General features: G+C 37.8%; 1 protein-coding gene across 3 annotated transcripts in view; it reads right to left on the bottom strand.

Annotated features, from left to right (window-relative positions):
* KBTBD12 (kelch repeat and BTB domain containing 12) overlaps positions 1–25827 on the bottom strand; it is an 88848-nt gene extending 63021 nt beyond the window's left edge. For all 3 annotated transcript variants that reach the window (XM_045850263.1, XM_045850262.1, XM_045850261.1), the window contains exons 1-3: positions 25646–25827; positions 4102–5275; positions 52–322 (exon numbers count right to left, since the gene is read on the bottom strand). In XM_045850263.1, coding sequence (XP_045706219.1) covers positions 52–322; positions 4102–5171 — 1341 coding nt within the window. In that variant the 5' untranslated portion in view covers positions 5172–5275; positions 25646–25827. The remainder of the gene's footprint in view (positions 1–51; positions 323–4101; positions 5276–25645) is intronic.
* Positions 25828–26100: the final 273 nt, after the last annotated feature.

Here is a 26100-nt window from a genome sequence, read left to right on the forward strand (position 1 = left end):
AACCTGACTCAACATAGCCATGCCAGTTAGGTGTGTAGGAAATCCCTTAACCTGAGGGGTCCAGCCTCCAATCACATAAAGTTTATTATTCACTGTCACTACAGCATGACATGCCAATTGTAGTGGAAGGGGAGACACCGTTTTCCAAATGTCCTGTTCTACTGAGTACTTATCAACACAGTTTGTAATAAGATACTGGTTTTTAATTTTCATCTGTCCTCCTATAACATAGAGGTCATCATGGACACTGCCCAGAGCATAGAGTTCTCGAAATTCAGTAGTGCATAACTTTTCCCAAAACTGGTTTCCTCTATCATGATACCTGTAAAATAATAGAAAGAGAATTCAGGATTAGAGTTAACATGAAAACAACTTACCCAAGAAACACACTTAAGCTTTATTTCCAACCAAAAATAATATGATTTGGTTCTTCTAACTTGAGAGGAAGTAAACATCACTATAAGATAGTTATACAGGTTTGCAAGATATTTTTTTTTTATTTTTTGAAAGGACTGATGAAGAAAATATAATGTGTATAAAAACTATTACCCACACCTACCTTCAGAATTTTAGGAAAAATAGTATATTGAAAAAGTGTAGATTATCCAGGACTAGCCTTCATTTCCTAATTCTGGGGAGGAAAATCAAGAACAAATAGCAAAGTCTCTTAGCAAATCATTTGTAATTTTACCATAAGAGAATAATAAGTAAAAATAAAAAATAAAACGTCTAATTCTGTGGACTAGAAGTTTCACCTTAATACTAATTAAGAAGTAAGTTTTAGAGCAGAGAATCTGAAAACATCTTAATTCAGAGACTTCTAATGGGATGATGTATGTGTAGACTTTTAAGGATTGTTCTTTTAGTTCTAATTGGCTCAGATCAGCATCAAGAACACTTGTGAGTGTTATAAAAATCTACCTGCAGATGTCTGTCAGGCATTTAACATTTATTTTAATCCCCTAGATATGATAATTTTAGTAATTTCTTCCATGAATAATTATGTCAGTCTGAGAAGAATCTTGGGAGATAGAGACACTAGGATATATGATCTCTTAATACCTCCAGAAGTCCAACATATACATTAACTGATTATCTGTGCACGTGTAGCATTATATAGTCACTAAATACATGAGTTTGTGGCTATCCTTTGTCTTGCTTCTTGATAGTGGTTAAGTCAGTCATGACTTGGGACGTAGTCTGAGAAGGACAAAAGTACTTACTGGGACAGTGGTATAAAATATGATATTAGATTTCTTGTAGAAAATCCAGAATGTGTACCTGGAATTCAAAACTAAAACAAAACAAAAAAACAAAAGCCAGGGAATTAAAAAAATTGTTCTGTTTGGAAACAAATGAAGAAATTATCTGTGTGTGTTCCCTACTGAGTACAATTTTAAAGTTCAGACTACTTATTTTGCATCAAACATTGACAGTTGATGACGTTTATGAGTTTTTCTTAATTATGTTGTTAACTCTTTCATTCTTTCCCATTCTTGACAGGTAAGTTAGAAGATTATGCTTCTTTTATATAGGGCATGTCTGGCTTGTCACACACTGAATGCAGAAGTTTATCAAACCTTATGATAGCTATCTTCTAGATAATTCTAGGTAGGAAACCAGAGTCTGTAGAATCACAGGTGATATTTTTACCACTATTTTTAATTGTACTGAATTTCAGAAGAGAAAGGAGAATTAGGTATCTAACTGTAGGTAGAGGCTACTAAAGTAAAGCCAGTAAATGAATATATACAAGAACTAAAAAAATGGTTTGATTTACTGAGACATGATTCAAGAAAACAGGCCAAGAATGAAATACATCCCATGAAGATTGGGATGTACATGTTCACTGGGCAACTTGATAATCTGATTTTTGTTTTAACAGTTTGAACTGAAAACATGGAGAGAAAATGCCCAGATAAAAATGTAAAACTTGGGAGCATTTGAGATCTTGCTTCCTGGCAATTTTTACCAGTTTTGGCTTAAGCTCATATTTTTTTTTAAACTGTAAAATTTATTAAGAAAAATAGATGTGTCATAAAAAAGAAAATAATAGTGACAAAATCATTCAATGTTCTCAGAAGTTGATAGTTTAAAAACAATATGTATCCTTAGCTGTTTGCATATCAAAGTATGGGAGATAAGTAAAGGAGATAGGTCCATCTTTTAGAAAAGAAATGACCAACTAGAGTATTAGTCTACTGCTTCTTTTAAGTCAAAAAGAAATGTATCTGCATGAAAATATATTACCTACAGAGTAGAAGGAAACTGAAGAGTGTCTAGGTAAAAATAAAAGGGATTAAAAACAAAAGTAATACAGTAGGAATATACCAGAAGATAGTAATGATTTCTCACACATATCACAAAACTGGCACTAAAGTGACCTTCAGTAGTGCCTGCCATAAGATTTTTAACTCTCCAGATACCTGCTGGAAGTCTCATTTAAGCCCAAAGCAATGCTTCTGATTATTTAATTATTTTCCTTACTGACAATTTCATTATTAGAGGAAATGAGGAGGGAAACTGATACTTTTACCCTAATTCTGACCAATGTGGAGGAGCTGGTTGGTGATGGGAACCTGGTTGAATCAAGATAGATCAGGGTATGTAGTCAGACATATGCTGTAAGAAAGGGAAGCAGGCTTTCAAAAAAGTTAAGAAAAAAATACTTGGGGATCAAAATAGAAACACATTTTGATAGGATTGGATATTTATTAAAAATAAATTCTGGTGGCAGTTTTGTAGACTGATCAGAAAGAAAAGGACTATTTAAAGAACCTAAGGTACTTATAACAAGAGGTTTTCAAATGGAAAGAGGGGCCAAAAAATCCAGGACCAAATAAACAAGTGGCATGGACCTATAAGAACCATGCTGGGAAAGCCAAAGCTCCCTCTTCCTTTAAGATTTGATATCCAGTGTCGCAGGTTCGATTCCCAGTCAGGGTACATGCCTGGGTTGCAGGCCATGACCCCCAGCAACTGCACATTGATGTTTCTCTCTCTCTCTCTCTATCTCCATCCCTTCCCTCTCTAAAAATAAATAAATAAAATATATAAAAAAAGATTTGATATCCCAAAAGAGAAAAAAAAGTTGAAACCATGGTAATTCTGAAGAACCTTGCTCCTTCTACTGAGTGACATGCTCTGCCACAATGGGCATAGGTCCAGGTCTTATCTAGTGTTCTACATTCCCTCCCTTCTCTCTACTAGAGAAGATGAAACATGTACACAAAGGATGAATATGAAAAAGGGACAGGCCTATAGCTTGAAACAGATAATGAGATACTAGGAGATGACAGAAAGAGTAGATCTCTTAATTATTTCTTTAACCTAACTTTACTGTTCACAAACATTGCTTTCTGACTGAAAATTCATAATGAACTCTGGAAAGAGGGAACTGAGGGGAAAAAGATATTGAAGGAGAGCTTTACTATCTATTATGTATTTCATGTATATATTTATTATTTACCCAAGTAGATTTAAAAGCTGAATACTTGCTGAATAAATAGTAAACAAATGTATGTGTCCTCATATACAAGATCTAGGTGATATGCTACTTCTTAGCAGACACTCTTTTTCCTCTTACATTTCCAGGGGTGAAGCACTCTTATTAGGCTACAAACATTTTATACTATTGGAGGTTTAGGGAAGATCCACACATTAAGGATACAGAATGCAATGTGACAGATAATTAGTAATTTTTGTTTGAGAAAAAATCACTACTTTGGAGTAGTAACTAAAATAAATAAGTTCAAAGGAGTCAATGGTAGTAAATTTTTCTTCCAGTTAAAAGTTATATCAAACTCTTCAAAAACAAAGCGTACTGATAAATAAGAAAAGAATGAAAAGATATCCAATGAAATTAAAACATATATATATTTAGCTTATGTAAATTATATGTTCTTAACAAAGGTTTTTAAGTATGGGTGATTTAATTATGAATTTTACATATGTAAAATACATAAAATGTGTATTTACAGGGTAATTTTGATTACATATAATTTAAGATGTGATCACTCTTTCAGCAGTATTTTTTTCTACTGTTGCTAATGTCAAAGCAAGGTAATTAAAACAAACATAAATACAGTGCTAGATACAAACCTATAGATTTCAACATTCTTGTTCTTTTGTCTAGAGAGTTTAGAGGCAGTTGCTTCTCCAGCCACAATTATAGCATTGTTTTCCATGACAACACCAGTACACACAGATCCTAAACCCTCTCCATATTTGGGAGATGAGATAAAGTAGGTCTTCCGTGATGCAGGATCATAACAAAAACTGGCATCCCCATAATTCCTATGTCTTGACCTGATTCCTGAAGAATTATTGCCAATGCAAAGCAAAAGACTAGTAGTCTCCATGCCATAACGAAGATTTAGAGGATGCTGTTGTGGTTTCTTGAAGGTTTTGAATGTGTTTTGAATTATGTCAATGCAATTTGCATCACATAGAAGCATTGTGTTTCTTTTCAGGGCTTGTCTTAAAAAAGAAGGATTTATAAGTTCCAGTCTTACTTGCTTCAAAAGCTCAACAAGATGCTCTTTGCGCAATTCCTGGTTATGATTTACCCATCTCAGAACTAAGTCCAAAATGGTCTCCTCTCTGGATATGTTAAGGTCATCTGATTTAATAAGCATTAGAAACTGGTACATTTCAGTTTCTAGTATTTCTTCATGTAAGCTCACCTCAGCAAAGTGCTGATATAAATATTTCTTTGACTGATCAGATAAATCTTCAGCTCCAATCTGCTTTGCAAAATGATAGATACCCACACAGTTGAAGGCATCCATATGGTCCATCATATATTTTTGACACACACTAAAGACTTCTTCCATCTGCATAAAATAGGCAGCCATAGCTACAGTCTGTACATTGGCATTATTGATCTCCAAAACTGCACTGTACATGTAATTTAATATAACTGACACACTTTCTGCTGTGATGTCATAAAGTATGACTTCTCTTTGAGCACATTCAAGTAGCCCACAGGTGAACATGGCTTTGAAATAAGGACTGAAAACAGACAGGATCAGTCTGTGGCAAGGAAATTTCTCTCCTTCTGCTATGATTACTACATCAATCATTTCTGCTAATTCTTTCATGTTCTTAATTTTATTCAGTAAATTTAAGCTATGTTGGTATTTTTCTTTTCCATCAGTTTTGTACTCCATGATAGACTCTTCAATGTTTCTAAGTTGTCTTCAAATTTAGCTTGATTCTTGAGGGGCTATTTGCATATCAGATTACTCACAAAGCAACACGAGATATAGCAATCCTGAGGGAAAGAAAAGAAGCAGTTTTTTTTCTAAGAAAAAATTCTCTACATTATTTAAAATGCAGCATTAGTTCTATGAAGTATTTATAAAAATATTATTCATTCCAAATAGAATACTTTAACTTCAAGATAACTACTTTTTATATCTTAAAATAACATCAATTGTATAAACAGTAAATTTTTATTTTCCTAATCAGCTGCAGAGGCCTTTCTAGGGGTCTGGAAAGTCCTCCCTCCCATGGTGAATGAAACAGAAGTGATAAGATGGGAATATTTTAGAATTCCACTTCCCGTTATCAAATACAGCTATATGGCAGACTGAGGGTACATAGGAATTAGGTAACATTTTCTCTGAAGAGATGCAACATAACAAAAAAGGCTATGTGTGCCTCCCCCAAAATGCACCCAGATGTATTTTCACAAAATCACAACCATGGGCCATGTATAATGGGTGAAAAAAATTTCCTAAAATTCTTCTCAAACTTTGCTTTGGGGCAAATAATTCAAAACAGATGCTTTGGAAAGCACAACCCAATGTCTGCTGACCTGGGGCTTCACAATATTTGAAACTTCCAATTAAATCATCCTAAACTTAGAAAATACACAAAAGTCATTTGGTTTCTTCTCTTCCTTCCTTAATCAGCTTCTCTTTTCCCCTATTTCATAGTAGCAGAAACTGTATGTATGGCTTCTTGACTTAAAAAGCACTAGTCTAGTTAAAAGTCTCTTTAACCTAGATATCTCATCTTCACCTTTCCTAGAGTAATGGAAATAGGCTGTTTCACAGAAGTTAATTAGTTGTTTTGATTTAATGAAAGACATTTCTAAAGTCAGAAACCTTTATGTGAAGAGGGGATCTCAAGTCTCTGTCACTCTTTCTACTTGGCTATAAGTTGCATGCAATAAGGATAAATATTGATGATAGAAAAGTCAGTACTAGGAGTTTAAGAAAGAAGGGGAGGTGTAATTTCAAAAATGTAAAAACAAAATTTGTCAGCTGTAAAGATTATACACGTTCTTTTCTTTTCTTTTTTAATTGTTGTTCTATTACAGTTGTCCTAATTTTCTTCCGTTGCTCTTCCTTGCCCTGCTCCTGCTCCCACAGTCAATCCCCACCCTGTTGTCCATGTCCATGGGTCATTTATACCTGTTAGTTGATTAGACCCCTTCCTTTATTTCCCCTCTTAACCTCCTTCTTCCTTCCCTTTGATGACTGTCAGTCTGTTTCTTGTTTCCATGCCTCTGGTTCTGTTTTGCTCATTTGATGGTTTTGTTCATTATGTTCCCATTATACTGAGAAAATATGGTATTTGTCTTTCACTGCCTGGCTTATTTCCACATTTTCTAAATCTATGTGATCCTGTAAAGAATTAGAAATCTCATGTGTCTTTATAAGGCATGGTATTTTTTTTTCCAGTGCTAAATTAAAGTTATTTTCAGGAAACAAGTGTTAAACATGATAGGAACATTTAATTATATAATGGCAACTATAAGACATATAAAAAGAAAGTACAACAATTAGCCAATATGGTAGTGGAAAAACTATAATAAAAAGTATGATTGCAAAAAGGAAACCTAAATTTGAATAAAAAACTAGCCAATCAGAGAATATGTATACTTAAAAATTTTTTAATGTTGTTCAAGTACAATTTTCTCCCTTTCCCCCCACCCCTCCTTACCACACCAGCCCTCCCCACCTCCCTTCCCCATTTCCACCTCCCTTGTTATTGTCCATATGTCCTTTATAATTGTTCCTGTAAACCCTTCACCCTTTCCCCCCATTATCCCCTCCCCCTCCTTCTGATCACTGTCAGCCTGTTCTCAATTTCAATGTCTTTGGCTATACTTTGCTTGCTTGTTTATTTTGTTGATTAGGTTCCCATTAAAGGTGAGCTCATATGGTATTTGTCTTTCACTGCCTGGCTTATTTCACTTAGCATAATGCTTTCCAGTTCCATCCATGCTGTCACAAAGGGTAGGAGCTCCTTCTTTCTTTCTGCTGCATAGAATCCCATTGTGTAAATGTACCACAGGTTTTGGATCCACTCATTTACTGATGGACACTTAGGTTGCTTCCAGCACTTGGCTATTGTAAATTGTGCAGCTATGAACATTGGGGTGCATAGGTTCTTTTGGATTGGTGTTTCAGGGTTCTTAGGATACAATCCTAGCAGTGGAATTGCTGGGCTGAAAGGCAGTTCCATTTTTAGTGTTTTGAGAAAATTCCATACTGTTTTCCATAGTAGTTGCACCAGTCTGCAATCCCACCAACAGTGCACTAGAGTTCTTTTTTCTCCACACCCTCTCCAACATTTGTTGTTTGTTGCTTTGTTTATGATGGCCATTCTGACTGTGGTAAAGTGGTATATCACTGTGGTCTTAATTTGCATCTCTCTGATGGCTAGTGATATTGGACATCCTTCCATATGTCCTTGGACCCTCTGTATGTCCTCCTTGGAGAAGTGTCTGTTCAAGTCCTTTGCCCATTTTTTAATTGGGTTACTTGTCATCTTAGAGTGGAGTTGTGTGAGTTCTTTATATAGTTTGGAGCTCAAACCCTTGTCTGAGGTATCATTGGCAAATATGTTTTCCCCTACAGTTGGTTCCCTTTTTATTTTAATGCTGTTTTCTTTAGCTGTGCATAAGGTTTTTATTTGGATGAGATTCCACTTGTTTATTCTTTCCTTTATGCCCCTTGCTCTAGAGGACATATCAGTCTCCTAGAAAATATTGCTGCATGAAATATATGAGATTTTCCTGCCTATAATCTCCTCTAGGACTTTAATGGTGTCACGACTTATATTTAAATCCTCTATCCACCTTGAATTTATTTTTGTGTATGGTGTAACTTGGTGCTTGAGTCTCATTTTGTTTGCATGTAGCTGTCCAGTTCTCCCAACACCATTTGTTCAAGAGACTATCTTTGCTCCATTCTATTCTGCTGCCCCCTTTGTCAAATATTAATTGACCATAGAGACCTGGGGTCTCTGGGGTCTCTATTCTGTTCCATTGGTCCATGTGCCTGTTTTTATGCCAATACCAGGCTGTTTTGATTACAGTGACCTTGTAGTATAGTTTAGTGTCAGGTATTGTGATCCCTCCTACTTTGCTCTTCTTTCTCAAAATTGCAGCGGCTATTCGGGGTCATTTATGATTCCATATAAATTTTTGAAGTGTTTGTTCTATGTCTGTGAAATATGCCATTGGTACTTTAATAGGTATTGCATTGAATCTGTAAACTGCTTTGGGTAGTATGGACATTTTGATGATGTTAATTCTTCCAATCCTTGAACATGGTATATGTTTCCATTTGTTTGTGTCTTCCTTAACTTCTTTTTTCGGTGTTGTGTAGTTTTCTGAATACAGGTCTTTTACCTCCTTGGTTAGGTTTATTGCTAGGTATTTTATTTTTCTTGTTGCTATATAAAATGGGATTTTTTCCCCTGATTTCTGTTTCTGGTATTTCACTGTTGGTGTACAAAAATGCCTTTGGTTTTTCTAAGATGGCAGCTTTGTTTGAGGGAGCATGATCCCCTACCTCTGTGCAGGGCAGAGAAACTTGCAGATCGGCGGAGGAACAGAGCAAGGGGCCTAGGTTACCGAAACATTTATGAGAACAGGACATCAAAAATTATAGCGGACATTGAAAAACGAGACAGTAAAGAGACTGCTTCAGGACTACAGGGACCCAGGGATCAGCTCGGGGACCAGGGGGGTTGCAGCCACCAGGCCTGGTGTCCTGGGTCTGCCTCACTGCACCTGGGAGAGCGGAGTCGCTGCTCCCTCCCCGGACTATGGGGGTTGAGCCACACCAGGGGAGACCTTGTTGCTTGAAGGCACAGAGAGGGGAGTTGGACTGGGAGACAATCTTGCAGGGGCTGCAAACACCCACGCATAGCCCTGGGAGGGGTGCCTCCAGCCTGAATGACCAGGGGTAGCCTGGACCTACCCCCAGCCCAGTGGGAATGTGGATCTGTGGAAAACCCAGACTTCCGGAACAAGGAAAGGGCGCAGGGGTTCTCAGGTTTCTGGAGCCTGCGGTGGTGAACTCGGGGAAGCCTGCGCCCCTTTGGGATTCCCAATTTTCGAGCTGTGAACCCGGAAGGGATGCGGCGCTTCGGGGGTTCCTGGAGCCCGCAACGGGGAAATTGGTGAAAGTGCACTCCCCTTAGCCATCCCCGGAGCTGGCACCGTGAATCCAGAAAAGATGCGGGTGCTTCCTGAGAACATAGAGCCCGCCAAGGTGAAATCTGGGGAAAGGGTGCATCTCCTTGCAATCCCCAGAGCTTGCACCATGAACCCAGAAAAGACGCAGGAGCTCTGCGGGGTCCTGGAGCCCCAGAGACCGTGGCAGTGAGATCTGGAGACTGTGCTCCGGAGCGCCCAGGGTTCTTCAAGGGAAAGTCAGATTGGCTCTTAGGAGAGCTCCCTGCTGGCCCTGGGGAAAGTACCTGAGAGACTGACTGAGTTCCGACTGGGAAGAGTGATAAGCATTTCAAATGCTCCTCAGCTTGCTGAATCCAGCAAGAGCAGAAAAACTGGTCTGGCCAGTTAGAAACCAACAAGAGGTTTTTTTTTATTTGTTTGTTTGGTCTTTTTTTTTGGCTGTTGTTGGTTCATTGTTTGATTTTACCTTGTTTATTTAAGTGACTTTTTATTTTTTAATTCTTATTATTTTTATATCTCTCAATTTCTTATGTTTCTCTTCCTTTCATCCTAGTATTATTCCTTTCACTCCAAATTTATCTCTCCTGCATTCCATCTTCTGCTTTTTTCCCTTTTATTGAGCTTGCAAGTTACTGCAAATTTGCATTATCTTTTTCTCACTTTTCTGACACTTTTATTTTAATAGTATTTTGGTATTCTTTTTCTTTTTGTATAATCTTCTTTGCTTGGCTTGTTACACTGTCATTTGATAGGTTCCCCCTGTTATCTCAGTCACAGTGTGTTGATAACTCACTATCCTTCATTTGTGTTCCATTAGTACACCTCTCAAGGTTCTATACTCCTTATTCTTGTTATCTAGATCTCATAGATTCTGCCACATGACTGTTGCTTTAATACTACTATAAATAAGACCTAGCTAATACAATTCTAAATACTACGCAACACCCCTCCTTGATCTCAGCCCACTACACAATTTCCTGAACTATGTTATTGTGGGGGTTGTCTCTATTTTTTTACACACTACTCCTATTTACTAATCTTTATTCCCACCCTACATCAGAATCTGACCTCCCACAGCCTCACAGCTTTTTAGATCCAACTAACAATCCTTTCATCTGAAATAAGAGTCTTACTTTCTTTCCATCCTTTCTAAAATATGGCTAGTGGGGTGGAAGATCACAGTTAACACTATAAGTAGCCAAAGGATATCCCATCTCTTCCCTACTGGCTGCTAATGTAAATATTATAGAATACTGTCTTGCTGTCTTAAACCATTTTGCCTTACTCCGCCAACTGATCACAAAAAAAGAGTACGGGGAAGCTGTGAACACTAGGATACATGAAGGAGACTGCACCACTGAATCTACCACAGATTCAGTGGTAGAATACCACAGAATTTCACACCATAATCACAAGAACAAGAACAGATCAATTTAAGAAACAGAGGCTAACAAGAAGAGTCTCAGGAACAACGAGAAGACAAAGAAATAATCCAAAAATGAAGGGAAAGAAGGAAGCCTCAGAAAGAATGCTAAATGAAATAGAGGCAACTCAACTATTAGATATGGAGTTCAAAACAATGATTGTCAGGAAGCTCAATGAGGTCACAATGAGCTACCAGAAACTACAGAGAAGCTACAATGATCTCACTGCAAACTATATCAACATGAAAAAGGAAATAGAAATTATCAAGAAGGGCTAAGAGGAAATGAAGAATACAATTTCTGAACTGAAAACACAGTAGAAGGAATGAAAAGTAGGACTGATGAAGCAGAAGGCCTGATCAGCAAATTGGAGGACAAAGTAGAAAAGAACACACAGAAAGAGGAAGAAAGGGAAAAGAGGCTCAGAAAGAATGAAGAGGGATTAAGAGAAATGCAAGACAATATGAAATATAATAATATCCATATAATAGGGATACCAAAAGGAGAAGAGAAGAGCAAGGGATAGAAAACCTATTTGAAAAAGTAATGATGGAAAACTTCCCTAATTTGATGAGAGAAAAAGTCATACAAATCGATGAAACACAGAGAGTCCCAATCAAGAGGAACCCAAAGAGGCCCACCTCAAGACACATCATAATTAAAATGGCAAAATTTCAAGACAAAGAGAGAATCTTAAAGGCAGCAAGGGAGAAAAAGGAAGTAACATACTAGTGAGCCCCAATAAGGCTAACAGCTGACTTCTCAATGGAAACACTTCAAGCCAGAAGAGAGGGCAAAAAATAATCCAAGTAATGAGAACCAGAGGTCTGCAACCAAGGCTACTATATCCAGCAAGGCTCGCAATCAAGATAGAGGGCCAAATAAGAAGCTTCCCAGACAAAAGAAGTCTAAAAGAATACACCTCCACCAAACCAGCTCTGCAAGAGATTCTAAAGGCACTGCTTTAAGGAAGGGAAGGAAAAGAGAGCGAGAGAGAGGAACACACGTAGATAAAAGACAATGAATATGTACCTATCAAAAATAACCTTAAATGTAAATGGATTAAATGCTCTAATCAAAAGACATAGAATAGCTCAATGGATAAGAAAAAATGACCCACATATCTGCTGTCTACAAGAGACCCATCTCAGGATAAAACACCTACACAGGCTGAAACTGAAGGGCAGGAAACAAATCTTCCAAACAAATGGACAGGAAAAAAAAAGCTGGGGTAGCAATACTCATATCAGACAAAATAGACTTCCAAAAAAGGCCCATAAAGAGAGACCCAGAAAGTCACTTCATAATACTCAAGGGAAGAATCCACCAAGAAGACATAAATATTATAAATATATATGCACCCAACATAGGAGCCCCCAAATACATAAAGAAAATCTTAGAGGACTTCAAGAAAGATATTGAGAGCAACACAATAATACTAGGCGATTTTAACACCCTGCTGTCAAAAATGAAGAGATCTTCCAAACAAAATATCAACAAAGATATTGTGGCATTGAACAATACCCTAGATGAAATTGACTTAACTGATATATATGGAGCCCTCCATCCCTGAAAAGCTAAATACACATTCTTTTCAAATGTTCACAGAACATTTTCAAAGACAGACCACATGATAAGACAGAAACCAAGCCTCAACAATTTCAAGAAAATTGAAATCATACCAAGCATTTTCTCAGATCACCAGGGACTGATGCTCAAGGAAAAAAACCCCAAAACACTCAAAATCATGGAGATTAAATAGCATGCTATTAAACAATGAATGGGTCAAGAATGAAATTAGGGAAGAAATCAAATGGTTTCTGGAAACAAATGAAAATGAATTCACAACAACCCAAAACTTATGGGACACAGCCAGGGCAGTCCTGAGAGGGAAGTTCATAGCAATACAGGCCCACCTAAAAAAGTTAGAAACATTTCAAACAAACAAACTAATCCTATGTCTACAAGAACTCGAGGAACAACAACAAAAACAGCCCAGAGCAAGCATAAGGAAGGAAATAACCAAGATCAGAGCAGAATTAAATGACATAGACACTAAAAGCACAATTCTAAGGATCAATGAATCCAGGAGCTGGTTCTTTGAAAAGATAAACAAAATTGACAAGCATTTAAGGAGACTCATCAAGAAAAAAAGAGAGAAGACACAAATGAACACAATCAGAAATGAAAGAGGAGAGATTACAACTGATACCACAGAAATACAAAGGATTGTAAGAAATACTATGAAGAACTGTATGCCAAGAAATTTTAAAACCTAGGTGAAATAGACAAATTTCTAGAAAAATATAATCTTCCAAAACTCAATGAAAATGAAGCAGAAAGCCTGAACAGACCAATAACAGCAAAAGAAATTAAAGCAGTAATAAAAAAAACTCCCAACACACAAAAGCCCTGGACCAGATGGTTTCACAGGAGAATTTTACAAAGCATTTAAGAAAGAGCTAACCCCTATCCTTCACAGACTATTTCAAAAAATGCAAAAAGATGGAAGACTCCCAATCTCTTTTTATGAGGCCAACATCATCCTAATTCCAAAACCAAATAAGGCCCAACAAAGAAAGAACACTTCAGGGCAATATCGCTGATGAACACTGCCGCTAAAATCCTCAACAAAATACTGGCAAACCGCATCCAACAATACATTACAAAGATCATACACGATGACCAAGTGGGATTCCATTTCAGGGATGCAAGGATGGTACAATATTCACAAATCAGTAAATGTAATACATCACATAAACAAAAGCAAAAATTAAAACCACATGATCATATCAATTGATGCAGAAAAAGCATTTGATAAGGTACAGCACCCATTTATGATAAAAGCACTCAGCAAAGTGAGAATAGAGGGAGCATTCCTCAACATAATAAAGGCCATATATGAGAGGCTTACAGCCAACATCATACTCAATGAGCAAAAATTAAAACCTTTTCCACTAAGATCAGGAACAAGACAAGGCTGTCCACTTTCACCACTTCTATTCAATATAGTACTGGAAGTTTTAGCCACAGTGATCAGACAAGAAAAGGAAATAAAAGACATCCAAAATGGAACATAGGAAACAAAACTGTCACTGTTTGCAGATGACATGATAGTGTACCTAGAAAATCCTATAGAGTCGGGCAAAAAACTGCTGGACCTAATAAATGAATTTGGCAAAACAGCGGGATACAAAGTCTATATCCAGAAATCAAAGGCATTTCTGTACACCAACAATGAAACAGCAGAAGTAGAAATTAAGAAAAAAAAATCCCATTTGAAATAGCAAAAAGAAAAATAAAATGTCTAGGAATAAACCTAACCAAAGAGGTAAAAGACCTGTATTCAGAAAACTACATAACACTAAGGAAAGAAATGAAGGAAGACACAAACAAATGGAATCATATACCATGTTCATGGATTGGGAGAATTAACATAATCAAAATGTCCATACTACCTAAAGCAATTTACACATTCAATGCAATACCTATTAAAGTACCAATGGCTTATTTCACAGACATAGAACAAACACTTCAAAAATTTATATGGAATCATAAATGACCCCGAATAGCTGTTGCGATTTTGAAAAAGAAGAGCAAAGTAGGAGGGATCACAATACCTGATATCAAACTGTATTACAAGACCGCTATAATTAAAACAGCCTGGTATTGGCATAAAAACAGGCACATACAACAATGGAACAGAACAGAGCCCCAGAAATAAACCGAGGTCTCTATGGTCAATTAGTATTTGATAAAGGGGGCAGCAGAATAAAATGAAGTAAAAATAGCCTCTTGAACAAATGGTGTTGGGAGAACTGGACAGCTACATGTAAAAAAATGAAACTCGAGCAGCAAAATTACACCTTATACAAAAATAAATTCAAGGTGGATAAAAGACTTAAATATAAACTGTGACAGCATTACAGTCCTAGAGGAGAACATAGGTAGGCAAATCTGAGATATTTCATGCAGAAACTTTTTTATGGACATGCTCCCTAGAGCAAGGGACATAACGGAAAGTATAAACACATGGGACCTCATCAAAAGAAACACCTTCTGCACAGCTAAAGAAAACAGTATTAAAATTAAAAGAGAACCAACCGTATGGGAAAACATATTTGCCAATAATACCTCAGACAAGGGTTTAATCTCCAAAATATATAAAGAATTTACAGGACTCCACTCTAAGAAGACAAGCAACCCAATTATAAAATGGGCAAAGGACTTGAACAGACACTTTTCCAAGGAGGACATACAGAGGATCCAAAGACACGTGAAATGATGTTGAATATCGCTAGCTATCAGAGAGATGCAAATTAAAACCACAATGAGATACCACTTCACACCTGTTAGAACAGCCACCATAAACAAAGCAAAACAGCAAGTGCTGGAGAGGTTGTGGAGAAAAGGGGACCCTAGTGCACTGTTGGTGGAACTGCAGACTGGTACAAACACTATGGAAAGCAGTATGGAACTTCCTCAGAAAACTAAACATGGATTTGCCTTTTGACCCAGCAATTCCACTGCTGGGACTATATCCTAAGAAAACTAAAACACCGATACAAAAGAACCTTTGCACCCCTATGTTCATAGCAGCACAATTTACAATAGTTAGGTGCTGGAAGCAACCTAGATGCCCATCAGTAAATGAATGGATCCAAAACCTGTGGTACATTTACACAATGGAATTCTATGTAGCAGAAAGAAAGAAGGAGCTCCTACCCTTTGCAACAGCGTGGATGGAGGTGGAAAGCAATATGCTAAGCAAAATAATCCAGGCAGTGAAAGACAAATACCATATGATCTCACCTTTAAGAGGGACCTAAACAATAAAACAAAGAAACAAGAAAAATATAACCAAAGACACTGAAATAGAGAACAGGCTGACAGTGACCAGAGGGGAGAGGGGAAGAAATTTCGGGGGAAAAGGGGAAGGGTTTACAGGAACAAATTTAAAGGACACATGGAAAAAAACTATGGGGTGGGTGGTAATGGGAGGGAAGTGGGGAGGGTTGGGTGTGTGGGCTGGAATGGGAGTAAAAGGGAGAAAACTGTACTTAAACAATGATTAGAATTAAAAAAAGAAATACAAAAATAAAAAGAAACAAACAAAAACAAACAAAAGTGCCTTTGATCCTGGATATTGACATTGTGTCCTGCTGTTTTGCCCAATTCATTTATTAGGTCAAGCAGTTTTTTGGTGGAGTCTGTGGGGTTTAATATGTACAGTATTATGTTATCTGTAAACAATGTCATTTTTGTTTCCTCTTTTCCAATGTGGTTGCCTTTTATTTCTCTTTCTTTTTTCATTGCTGTGGCTAGGACTTCCAATACTATGCTGAATAGAAGTGATGAAAGTGGACAACCTTGTCTTGTTCCTGATCTTAGTGGAAAAGATTTTAGTTTTTGCCCACTGAGTATGATGTTGGCTGTAGGTCTCTCATATATGGCCTTTATTATGTTGAGGGATGGTTCCTCTATTCTCACTTTGCTGAGTTTTTTTTTTATCACAAATGGGTGCTGTACCTCATCAAATGCTTTTTCTGTATCTATTGATATGACCATGTGATTTTGAGAATATGTATACTTAAACTAGGAGTAAAACCCTCCTTGCCTGATTTTGTGGCATTAATAGCTCAGTTTTACTTCAAGAAAAGCCACAGGCTTTCTTTGTAAGGATTTGCAGGTTAAAAGTGAACCTTTGGTTTTTGCTTTTTAAAAAAAGATTTTCACAAAGAAAATTTAATTATGGGCTAAGAGGTCATTATGTTTCTTAATTTTCCTACAATACCTTATGACTAGCCCAAATCATATTATCTAGGCTATATTATACATAAAAACACCTCAATCAATTTTACAGATGACGGTTGTTACTTTAAGTTAAAAAGCATAAAACCTTTCTTTTATAAGAAATATTTATGCAATAAATATTTTAAAAATTTTAGTATTGCACTGATATACAAGAATCCCTCAAAGGAAATCAATACTAATAATGCTGGAAGGTCAAGTGAAGCTTTCAGATAAAATCACTAGATCTAACACACTGAAGGTTGTGTCAGACTCATGAGTTCCTAAAATGTTGATCTTGATGTTGCAAGGAAAGATATGAGATGCTGAGGAGTGTAATGTTATGACAAAAATGCTAGAATTTTTGAGTATGTCAATTTTAATAAATATACAGGTGACATTAGTTTCAAAGAGAGGTTAAAATTGAATCATAACTAGTATATTTTGAGTTTGTTTTCTTATAAACACATTATATGCAATATCTTATAAAGCACTTTATAGTGGACAATGTTGGGTTTCCAACTGGCCTTCACTTGGTGAAATTGGGATGGGATTGACTCTCATCCCCCTCACTACTATGACAGGTTCGTGGATGGGTGTGAGACCTGAGATTACCCTAATTAGAGTGAAGCTCAGGTCTCTAGTTCAATGGTTGGGGGTGTTTATATGTTATACAGATGAGAGGTCTGGCACTGCTGCAGCGATGTCTCCATAAGACAGTATGAGAGCAATATAAAGAACAAGCAGGGTATCCAGAGCAATGGAGTTTGAAACATGTCTTTTACCTGTATTTTTCAGTTTTGAAGGACAAACCATTCCTTTTATTATTTAAACTAGTTTTAATTGAGATTGCTGTTATTGGCACTCAAGAGTCCTTATGAGTATATGTAGCATATGTAAAAAATATTGAGAAAAGGTTGCCGATGGTAATTGCAATTATATATTTTATAAAATTGCACTTTTGTTATATTCTTATATTTTCTGTTATACTGTCAAGTAAAAGAGCCATAGAAACCTCTATTTATCCTCATTTCTCATTGATAGAAGGCAACAGTCACTAAGGTACTCTTTTGAGTTTACTTTGTCTCATCAAATAGTCACATTATACAGATGCAAGAACTGTCTTGAACCAAGTTTGTCTGACTCCAAAGTCTGTACTCTTATTAACCACTCTCTGTAGTGCAATTGTCAACAAACTAGGGCTTTGTCAGCCATACAGGTTCTATAGTAACAACTCAACTTCTTCATTACATTGCAAAAGTAGCCACAGGCAGTAAATAAACAAATGAGCATGGCTGTATGTCAGTTTGATGTTTCTGGATATTGAAACTTGAATGTTATATATTTTGATGTTATGAAATATTTTCCTTTCATTTAAAAAAGTCATTTAAAGGGGACTTCTGGCAAGATGGAGGCATAGGTGGACACACCGTACCTCCACGCACAACCAAGATTAGAACAACAACAATTTAGAGGTAGAATAACACCCAGAACTGATAGAGAATTTATCTGAATGGAAGTTGGATAGCCAAGAAGTTAAAGTAAACCCGCTCATCCAGACTGGTAGGAGGGGCGGAGAGGAGCAGCCGGGTGCGGGTTGTGGCTTGCGGAGAACAGGGAGAACTGGGCACATAGGGTGGCCGGGAGTGCTTAAGGCATCTGGGGCACACAGGATTGCAGCAGGTGGACCCTGAGTATGCAAGCGGCAGCTGGCGGACCCAGTGGGGCGGCGATTGTGGACCAGGCAGAGCGAGCAGCCCAGGATCCCAGAGAAGGGACTGAGGTCCCAGGAGAACGAACCTATTGCCATTGTTCCCTCCTGCCCTGGGTCCCACCCCCGCCCCCACATACAACATCACAATCTAGTGACTGGGGTGCCCAGCTCCGGTGAACACCTAAGGCTCTGCCCCTCATCGTAACAGGAGTGACCAGACCAAAAAAAAAAAAGATAGAGAGAGAGAGAGAGAGAAGTCTCAAACAGAAAAACAGATCAATGCCCCAGGACTCATCCTTTTGAGCAACCAAGAGCTAGCCAACCTATCAGATGCACAGTTCAAAGCACTGGTGATCAGGATGCTCACAGAATTGGTTGAATTTGGTCGCAAATTAGATGAAAAAAATCAAAGCTACGCTAAGTAAAATGAAGGAAAATGCACAGGGAACCAGTAGTGATGGGAAGGAAACTGGGACTCAGATCAATGGAGTGGACCAGAAGGAAGAAAGAAACATCCAACCAGAAAAGAATGGAGAAACAAGAATTCAAAAAAACAAGGGGAGGCTTAGGAATCTCCAGAAGATCTTTAAACGTTCCAACATCTGAACTATAGGGGTACCAGAAGGAGAAGAGGAAGAGCAACAAGTGGAAAAGTTATTTGAACAAATAATAAAGGAGAACTCCCCCAATCTGGCAAAGGAAATAGACTTCCAGGATGTCCAGGAAGCTCAGAGAGTCCCAAAGAAGTTGGACCCAAGGAGGAACACACCAAGGCACATCATCATTACATTAGCCAAGATTAAAATGAAGGAGAGACTCCTAGAAGCAGCAAGAGATAAGGAGACAGTAACCTACAAAGGAGTTCCCATCAGACTATCAGCTGATTTCTCAAACAAAACCTTACAGGCAAAAAGGGGCTGGAAAGAAGCATTCCAAGTCATGAAAGGCAAGGACCTACACCCAAGATTGCTCTATCCAGCAAAGCTTTCATTCAGAATGGAAGGGCAGATAAAGTGCTTCTCAGATAAGGTCAAGTTAAAGGAGTTCATCATCACCAAGCCCTTATTTTATGAAATGTTAAAGGGGCTTATCTAAGAAAAGAAGATACAGAAAAAACATGTATAGTAAAATGACAGCAAACTCACAATTATTAACAACCACACCTAAAGCAAAACCAAAAGAAACTAAGCAAACAACTAGAACAGGAACAGACCCACAGAAATGGAGATCACATGGAGGGTTAGCAACAGGGGAGTGGAAGGAGGAGAGAGGGGGGAAAAGGTACAGTGAATATGTAGCATAGATTGTAGGTTGAAAATAGCTAGGGGGAGGGTAAGAATAGTATGGGAAATGTAGAAGCTAAAGAACTTATAAGTATGAAACATGGACATGACTAAAGGGGGGGATATGGGTGGGAAAGGGTGTACAGGGTGGAGGGGAGTGAAGGGGGGAAATGGGACAACTGTAATAGCATAATCAATAAAATATATTTTAAAAAGTCATTTAAAATTATAAATTTCATTCATAATTCATGGTGTACATATAAAAATAAGTAGCAGGTTAACTATTCCTGTTCTACTATTGTAAATAAATCCATTTTCTAGATTATGAGTGTCCTGCCTGGGTGCCTAATCACCACTTATCTGCTTAAATCCAGCTTAAGAGTTTTGAGAAGGAGAATGCTCAGATTTCTATTTTAAAAAGATCATCTGGTTGTCTCTAAGTTTCCTAAATAATCAATTTCTTAAATACTTTATTTGAATGCAGCTTCTATGACCCAAACATTGGCTCCAACAACAAAAATACTTTTTAAAAAAGAAATAACTGTTTCAAACATTCTGAGGAAATATTTATGAATTTTTAAAGACAGGCATCTAGATCTTTTAAGTATCCCTTTTTTCCAACTGCCTTTTATACAACTCTTGAAAGCTACCCTAATTGAAATGGACTTATAGACCAAATGAATTTAGTGATAAAAATCCTGAAAATTACATGGGCAGTTAAATTAGCCACCATACTTAAAAAACATTTTCAGCATTGTTGTTTGGATATATAAGGTACACAGAAGATATTGGTATTGCAAGTGGGGCTTGGATGTAAAATAGTCCTGGTTTTGAATCTCAGTTTAGCCACTTACTTGCTGTAATCCTAAAATTACTTAACCTTTCCAAAACTTGGTCTTTTCATCTGTAAAAGAGGGATAATATATATAACTAAAGTAGTTAGATTGAGCATCCAACAGAAATTATTGTAAGTTTATAGTGGCATAGAATAGTGTAGAGCAGAAATTAGAAACATAGGCTTTGGCCCTGGCTGGTGTGGTTCAGTGGATTGAGACTGGGTCTGCAATCCAAAGGGTGGCCATTTTGATTCCCAGTCAGGTCACATGACTAGCCTGCCAGTCATGTCCTCAGTAGGGAGCACATGAGAGTCAACCACAAATTGATGTTTCTCTCCCTCTCTTTCTCCTTCCCTTCCCCTCTTTCTGAAAATAAATAAATAAAATATATTTTTTAAAAAGATACATAGGCTTTGGCTTGGGTAACTGAGGCCTGAATTTGAATCCTTGCTCTACTATCTAGTAACATGAGCGAGTTTCTTAGTCTCTTCCATTTTCTTACCTAAGATTAGTTTTATTAATTATATAAGAATAATTGAGAAAATTAAAGCTGACCATGCATGTACACAATATGTAACTTGCTTGGTAAAATTTGCTTGATAAAGTTGAGGCAGGATACCTATACAAATAATTTTCAAATAATAATAATGTTTGTGTCCATATTCAAATTGCTTATGGGTAGAGACACAGGTTATACATAGAAGAGAATTGAGAGTAACTTTTCCTTTAATGGGGGCATAGAGGACATTCTCCTTTCATCAGCAAAACAAAATTGTGTAAATGTTTTCAGTGGTATCGATGGGTAGTTATTCTCTGTTTGACTTTATAGAGGACTGAACTGGTGCATTTATAGTAATATTACCCATAGTAGTGGAGAAAAATGAGTAGCAAAGATAAATATGAATCACAAGAATAAAGCCTAATTACTTTGCAAATCCAAAATGCAATTATATTTGTGTCTAGTATAGTTAGTTCTGAGACTGCACTACTATAAATTTTACTGTGGCATTTACTTAAACTACCAATGTTTTGCCTTTACAATGTTTAACTTTATAATCTTTACATTATCTTTAAAATTACTACTTTTTCTAAAAAACAATTGATATATGACCATGCCTCCATATTTTGCTGAAGTCAAAAGTAGTTTAAATTCATAGCAGGACAGTTTGAAAAAGCAAAAACTTGGAAATAACCTAAATAGCCATTAATAGAACAGACGGACTATAGTGTATTTACTCAAGAGAATACTGCACAGCATAAAAAAGAATTAACTACTGCTACATGTATCAACATGGGTGAATTTTACAAACATAATAATGTGTGAAAAAATGTAGAGGGATAGTTGCTGCATACCATTGATACTATGTTTTAAATATCCAAAACAATATTATATATTCTAATAGAGTAAACATAGATGATAAATCCTGACAAAGTAAATAGACACAATTGGTGAATCTGGTCAAGGGTATATGGGAGTTTTTTATATTATTCTTAGAACTTTCCTGTGAACTTGAAATTATATCAAAATAAAAAGTTAAAAAAGTATATATTCTTTAAGGATACACACAACTGTAGTGGAATATAAGGAAATAAAGGGTCATTATAAACATGAAATTAAAGATAGTGGTTGCCTATCAGGAGGCAAGGAAGGAGGGGGATGCAATTGCAGAAGGGTGACAAGGAATTTTAACTGCATACTCAATTTTAACTCCACCAGCTGTATGGTGGGTACACAATACATAATTATTCTTTATGCTTTTTTGCATGTCTTAAATACTGTGTAAACTGAGTTTAAAACAAAAAAATTTATAACATCAGGATACCTTATACCTTTTGAAAACCTAACCCACATTGTAAACATGTCTATGTGTATGTACATGTACGTACACACACACACACACACACACACACACACACACATACAGAGTGCTACATAATAAACTTCCTTTTTAAGTTGTCAAGGTGTATGTAGTTCAATGTATGTGTTTGGAAAATACAAAAGCTTATAACCTACTTATCTAGTCTGAATGAGAACTGTTTTGGGGGAGGGGCAGAAATAATTCCTTCCTGCTCCTGCTTTGGTGGGAAAAGAAGTTACTGGATTTCCTGAATTAGTGTGTTTTTTTCCTCATCGAAATGTTCTGTGTGGTGATAGGTTATAATATGAAATGATAGTTGATCAACAACAAAGCTTTGAATTTTATCAATGAAAAAATTGAAGACCTCAGAAATGACTTGTACAGGGTCATAAATCCTAATCTGTCTAAAATTCCCTTTCAAAGACTTTGGTTGGCAAGCTGAGGAAGCCAACCAAAGTATGATTTTCAACATATCAGAAAAGCATGTCCAAGTTCCAATGTTTAAACAAAATCCTTCTGTAAGTTTGTGGCTATTGTAAACCCTGAAAAAGAAGACACCTGTTAAGAAGGCCTCCTGGTGGTTAAGTGGACAAACAAAACAAAACAAAACAAAACAAAACAAAACTGGAGCCTAGCAGCCCTTTCTACACAGGGGCCTCTCATGCAAACCCCATTTCAGAGAGAGGCCTGCATTGAATTGCCTGCCTCTAACCTGAATTGCCTGTCTACACTGTGTTTCCACCATCTGAACCAGCCCTTATAAAGGAGTTCTTGGAATCTTATTTCAACCAATAGGACTGAAGCTTTCCCCATCCAATTGGAGCTGCACAGCTCTGATCAACCAGAACAGCTCTATTTTAACCAATCAGGACAGTGTCTTTTGGACCAATCAAACTGAAAATTATTTGGGTTAGGACAGACCAATTTGGGATGGGTGGGAGGGGCTTTTGTCTATATATAGCCAGCTCCCCTCTGGCTCTGAGAGATCACTTTCCTTTTCCACTGCAGACAGAACACTTCATTTCCCTGGCTGAGCTGAAACATTGAAGATCTCTTGCAGGAGCAGAGTGAAGCAGACCAGTACAAGCCAGAGCAGACTGGCACAAAATGGAGCAGACCAGCAGCAGTGAAAAGTAGATCATCAAGGAGCAAAGGAGAGCAGACAATTGAGGTGCAGAGCAATCTAGCTCTCTGGCTAAAGAGGGGCCTGCCCTCAGGGCTGCCTCACAGCTGTGTTGTTTTCACAGCTGTGCTTGTCACAGTTGAGCTATTTTGCACTAAATTAGGGATTCTTGTTGGCATGGAAGGACATTGGTTGACACTTTTAAGTATAAAATCACTACTCCATATTTTAAAAAATTATCCTGAGCCCATTTTCAGCAACACTACACCTCATTCAGGCATTATGAGGCCCTTCACAATCTGGCACCTCCTGATCTTTCCTGCCTCATCCTTCCTTCCTTCCTTTTTCAATCTTTTAGTAGTGGTGAACTGCTAACAATGCATACATGACTTTATACCTGAAAAAATGTAAATGACTCTTCAACATTCAGCTCAGATACCACTTCCTCACTGAGGACTTCTCTGCCTTTCCTTGCTGCACCTTGGCTATAATGGTTGTACTGCTGTTGTTGCAATTTATTTATGCATATGCCTGCCCCCCCCATTTCAATGATGAAGACATTAAGTGTAGGACGCTCATGTCTTAATCATCTCTGTATTCTTAATATCTGTCTGTAATGATGCTTGGCACATTAACATTGTTCAATATGCTTTCTGCAATTAAGTGAATGCTTTGCATAGTCCTAAATTACAAGTTTATAATAACTTTTTTCTTTTACATTTTGTACATGTTAATAAACCACTATATTGGAGATTTTTTTCCTACATATAAAAGTTGTGCTCAATTATTTAATTTGCTATCTTTTTGTCCAAATTAAATAAATCACCCAGAATCATTAACTTGATTTCCTTGCCTGTAGCTTGATGCATTGTGACACCCACTTCTCACTCCTACTTTTAAAATTAATTCCCAGTCACCATGTGCTTTTAGGAATTTGGTTACCATTCTTAGAGAATAACTGAAGCCAGAGATCACACATTGGCTACTCACAGACTTTTCTATTTTTTGTAAGTTATTAATAGTTGTCAACAAGCAAAGTTGAAACATTCCAGCATCTATTGAAACTAATGAACAATATGGTAACAGTGGGCCCTTAATTCCCATGGTGACAACAATGTGCAGGACTTGAGTAGCCAGTTGCCACCTCTCTGATGGCATGTCTATTCACATATTCCCCAGCCCCCAGTTATCATTTATAATTCTCCCTATGCTGTTGCGTTTCTCACCACTGCTTCTTTAGTTATCCTACAGCCATTTAAGTTTGTGAAACCTGGTTTTTACCATTACATCCCCATACGCTAATTTGCTTCAGCATTACCATCTTGTGCAGACACTGGTAGAAAATGGCTCAGAACACAGGCACAATCCTAAAATGTACTCTGAGTCTCCCACTAGTATGGACAGATGCCGGATTCATTTAATAGTAATAATCATCCCTCACTCCAGATGCTTAATAATGGCCAGGTATATGGATGATGAAGCTAAATAAGGCATGCTTCTTTTTTCTTTCCTTTGAGTTCACAATGTTTTGTCTTTCACCATGCTTTACACTTTGCAAAGAGCTTTAAGATGCATTGTAGGTTATTAGTTTTGTGGAGGGGGAGGGAATTGCAGGGCAATTACATTCCTGGCTTTAAATTTAAGAGAGTGGCCTTGACCCTTGTGGCTCACTCAGTTGGTTGGGCATCCAGGTCCCCAGTGGGGGTGCTTATAACCAATTAATATTTCTCTCTCTCATCCATGTTTCTCTCTCTTTCCTTCTCTGTCTCTCCCTCCCTCTCTAAAAATAAATAAATAAATCTTAAAAAATAAAGTTAAGAGAGTTGCCTGGGGATACTTTCCATGTTTATTCAAGCTTTTTAAAGTGCTAGGCACTATGCAAGGTGCTAGGAAGACAACTTGGAACAGAGACATGGTGTACTTCTACCTTTCTGGAGCTTACAGTCTAGTAGGGAGGCAAATGATCAAGTCATTCTGAAAATGAGAGCACCATGCCAGGGCTACCAAACTGAATAATGTCACAGAGAGTCTTAGCAGGGTAGAGATGGTCTCTATCAGGAGGGTACTGTTAAGCTGAGCCCTGCTGGCAAGAGCTGGCCCCAGGGTGACTCAAGGGAAGTGCTACATTAAGACAAGACTAGACGCCCCACGTTTCCCCATCACTCTGTACTTACGGGAGTGCTGCCTCAGTTTGAGATAGGGTCTCTTTCCGTTCACAGGGGGGGAGTGCTGCCTCAGTTTGAGATAGGGTCTCTTTCCGTTCACAGGGGCCGCCAGGCCTGGTGGCTGTCAAGGACGCTCTGGAGTGCCGAGGGCGCAGGGCAAGCAGGCAGCTGGCAGGTGGTGACGGGCGTGATTGACCCACACTGCCTAATATGGGCAAGGTCCGCGCCTAGCAGAGGGTACAGGAGGGAGGGCACTGGCAGGTCGTCTGAGGTGACATCTACTGGCCCTCACAGCCCAGGCGGTGGGGAGCCACGCCCTCCAAGCACTGGGAACCTGTCTGCGCCTGCCAACGCCTTCCTGTACCGGTGCCAGGCACTCAACAGCTCCGAAGGTCGCTCTGCACCTGCGCGAGTTGCCAGAGTGCCAGGACGACTGAAGATCAGCCAGGAGGGTGAAAGGACAC

The sequence above is a fragment of the Phyllostomus hastatus genome, unplaced genomic scaffold, assembly GCF_019186645.2.
Source record: "Phyllostomus hastatus isolate PE091 unplaced genomic scaffold, TTU_PhHast_1.1 phas_contig_80, whole genome shotgun sequence".
Lineage (NCBI taxonomy): Eukaryota > Metazoa > Chordata > Mammalia > Chiroptera > Phyllostomidae > Phyllostomus > Phyllostomus hastatus.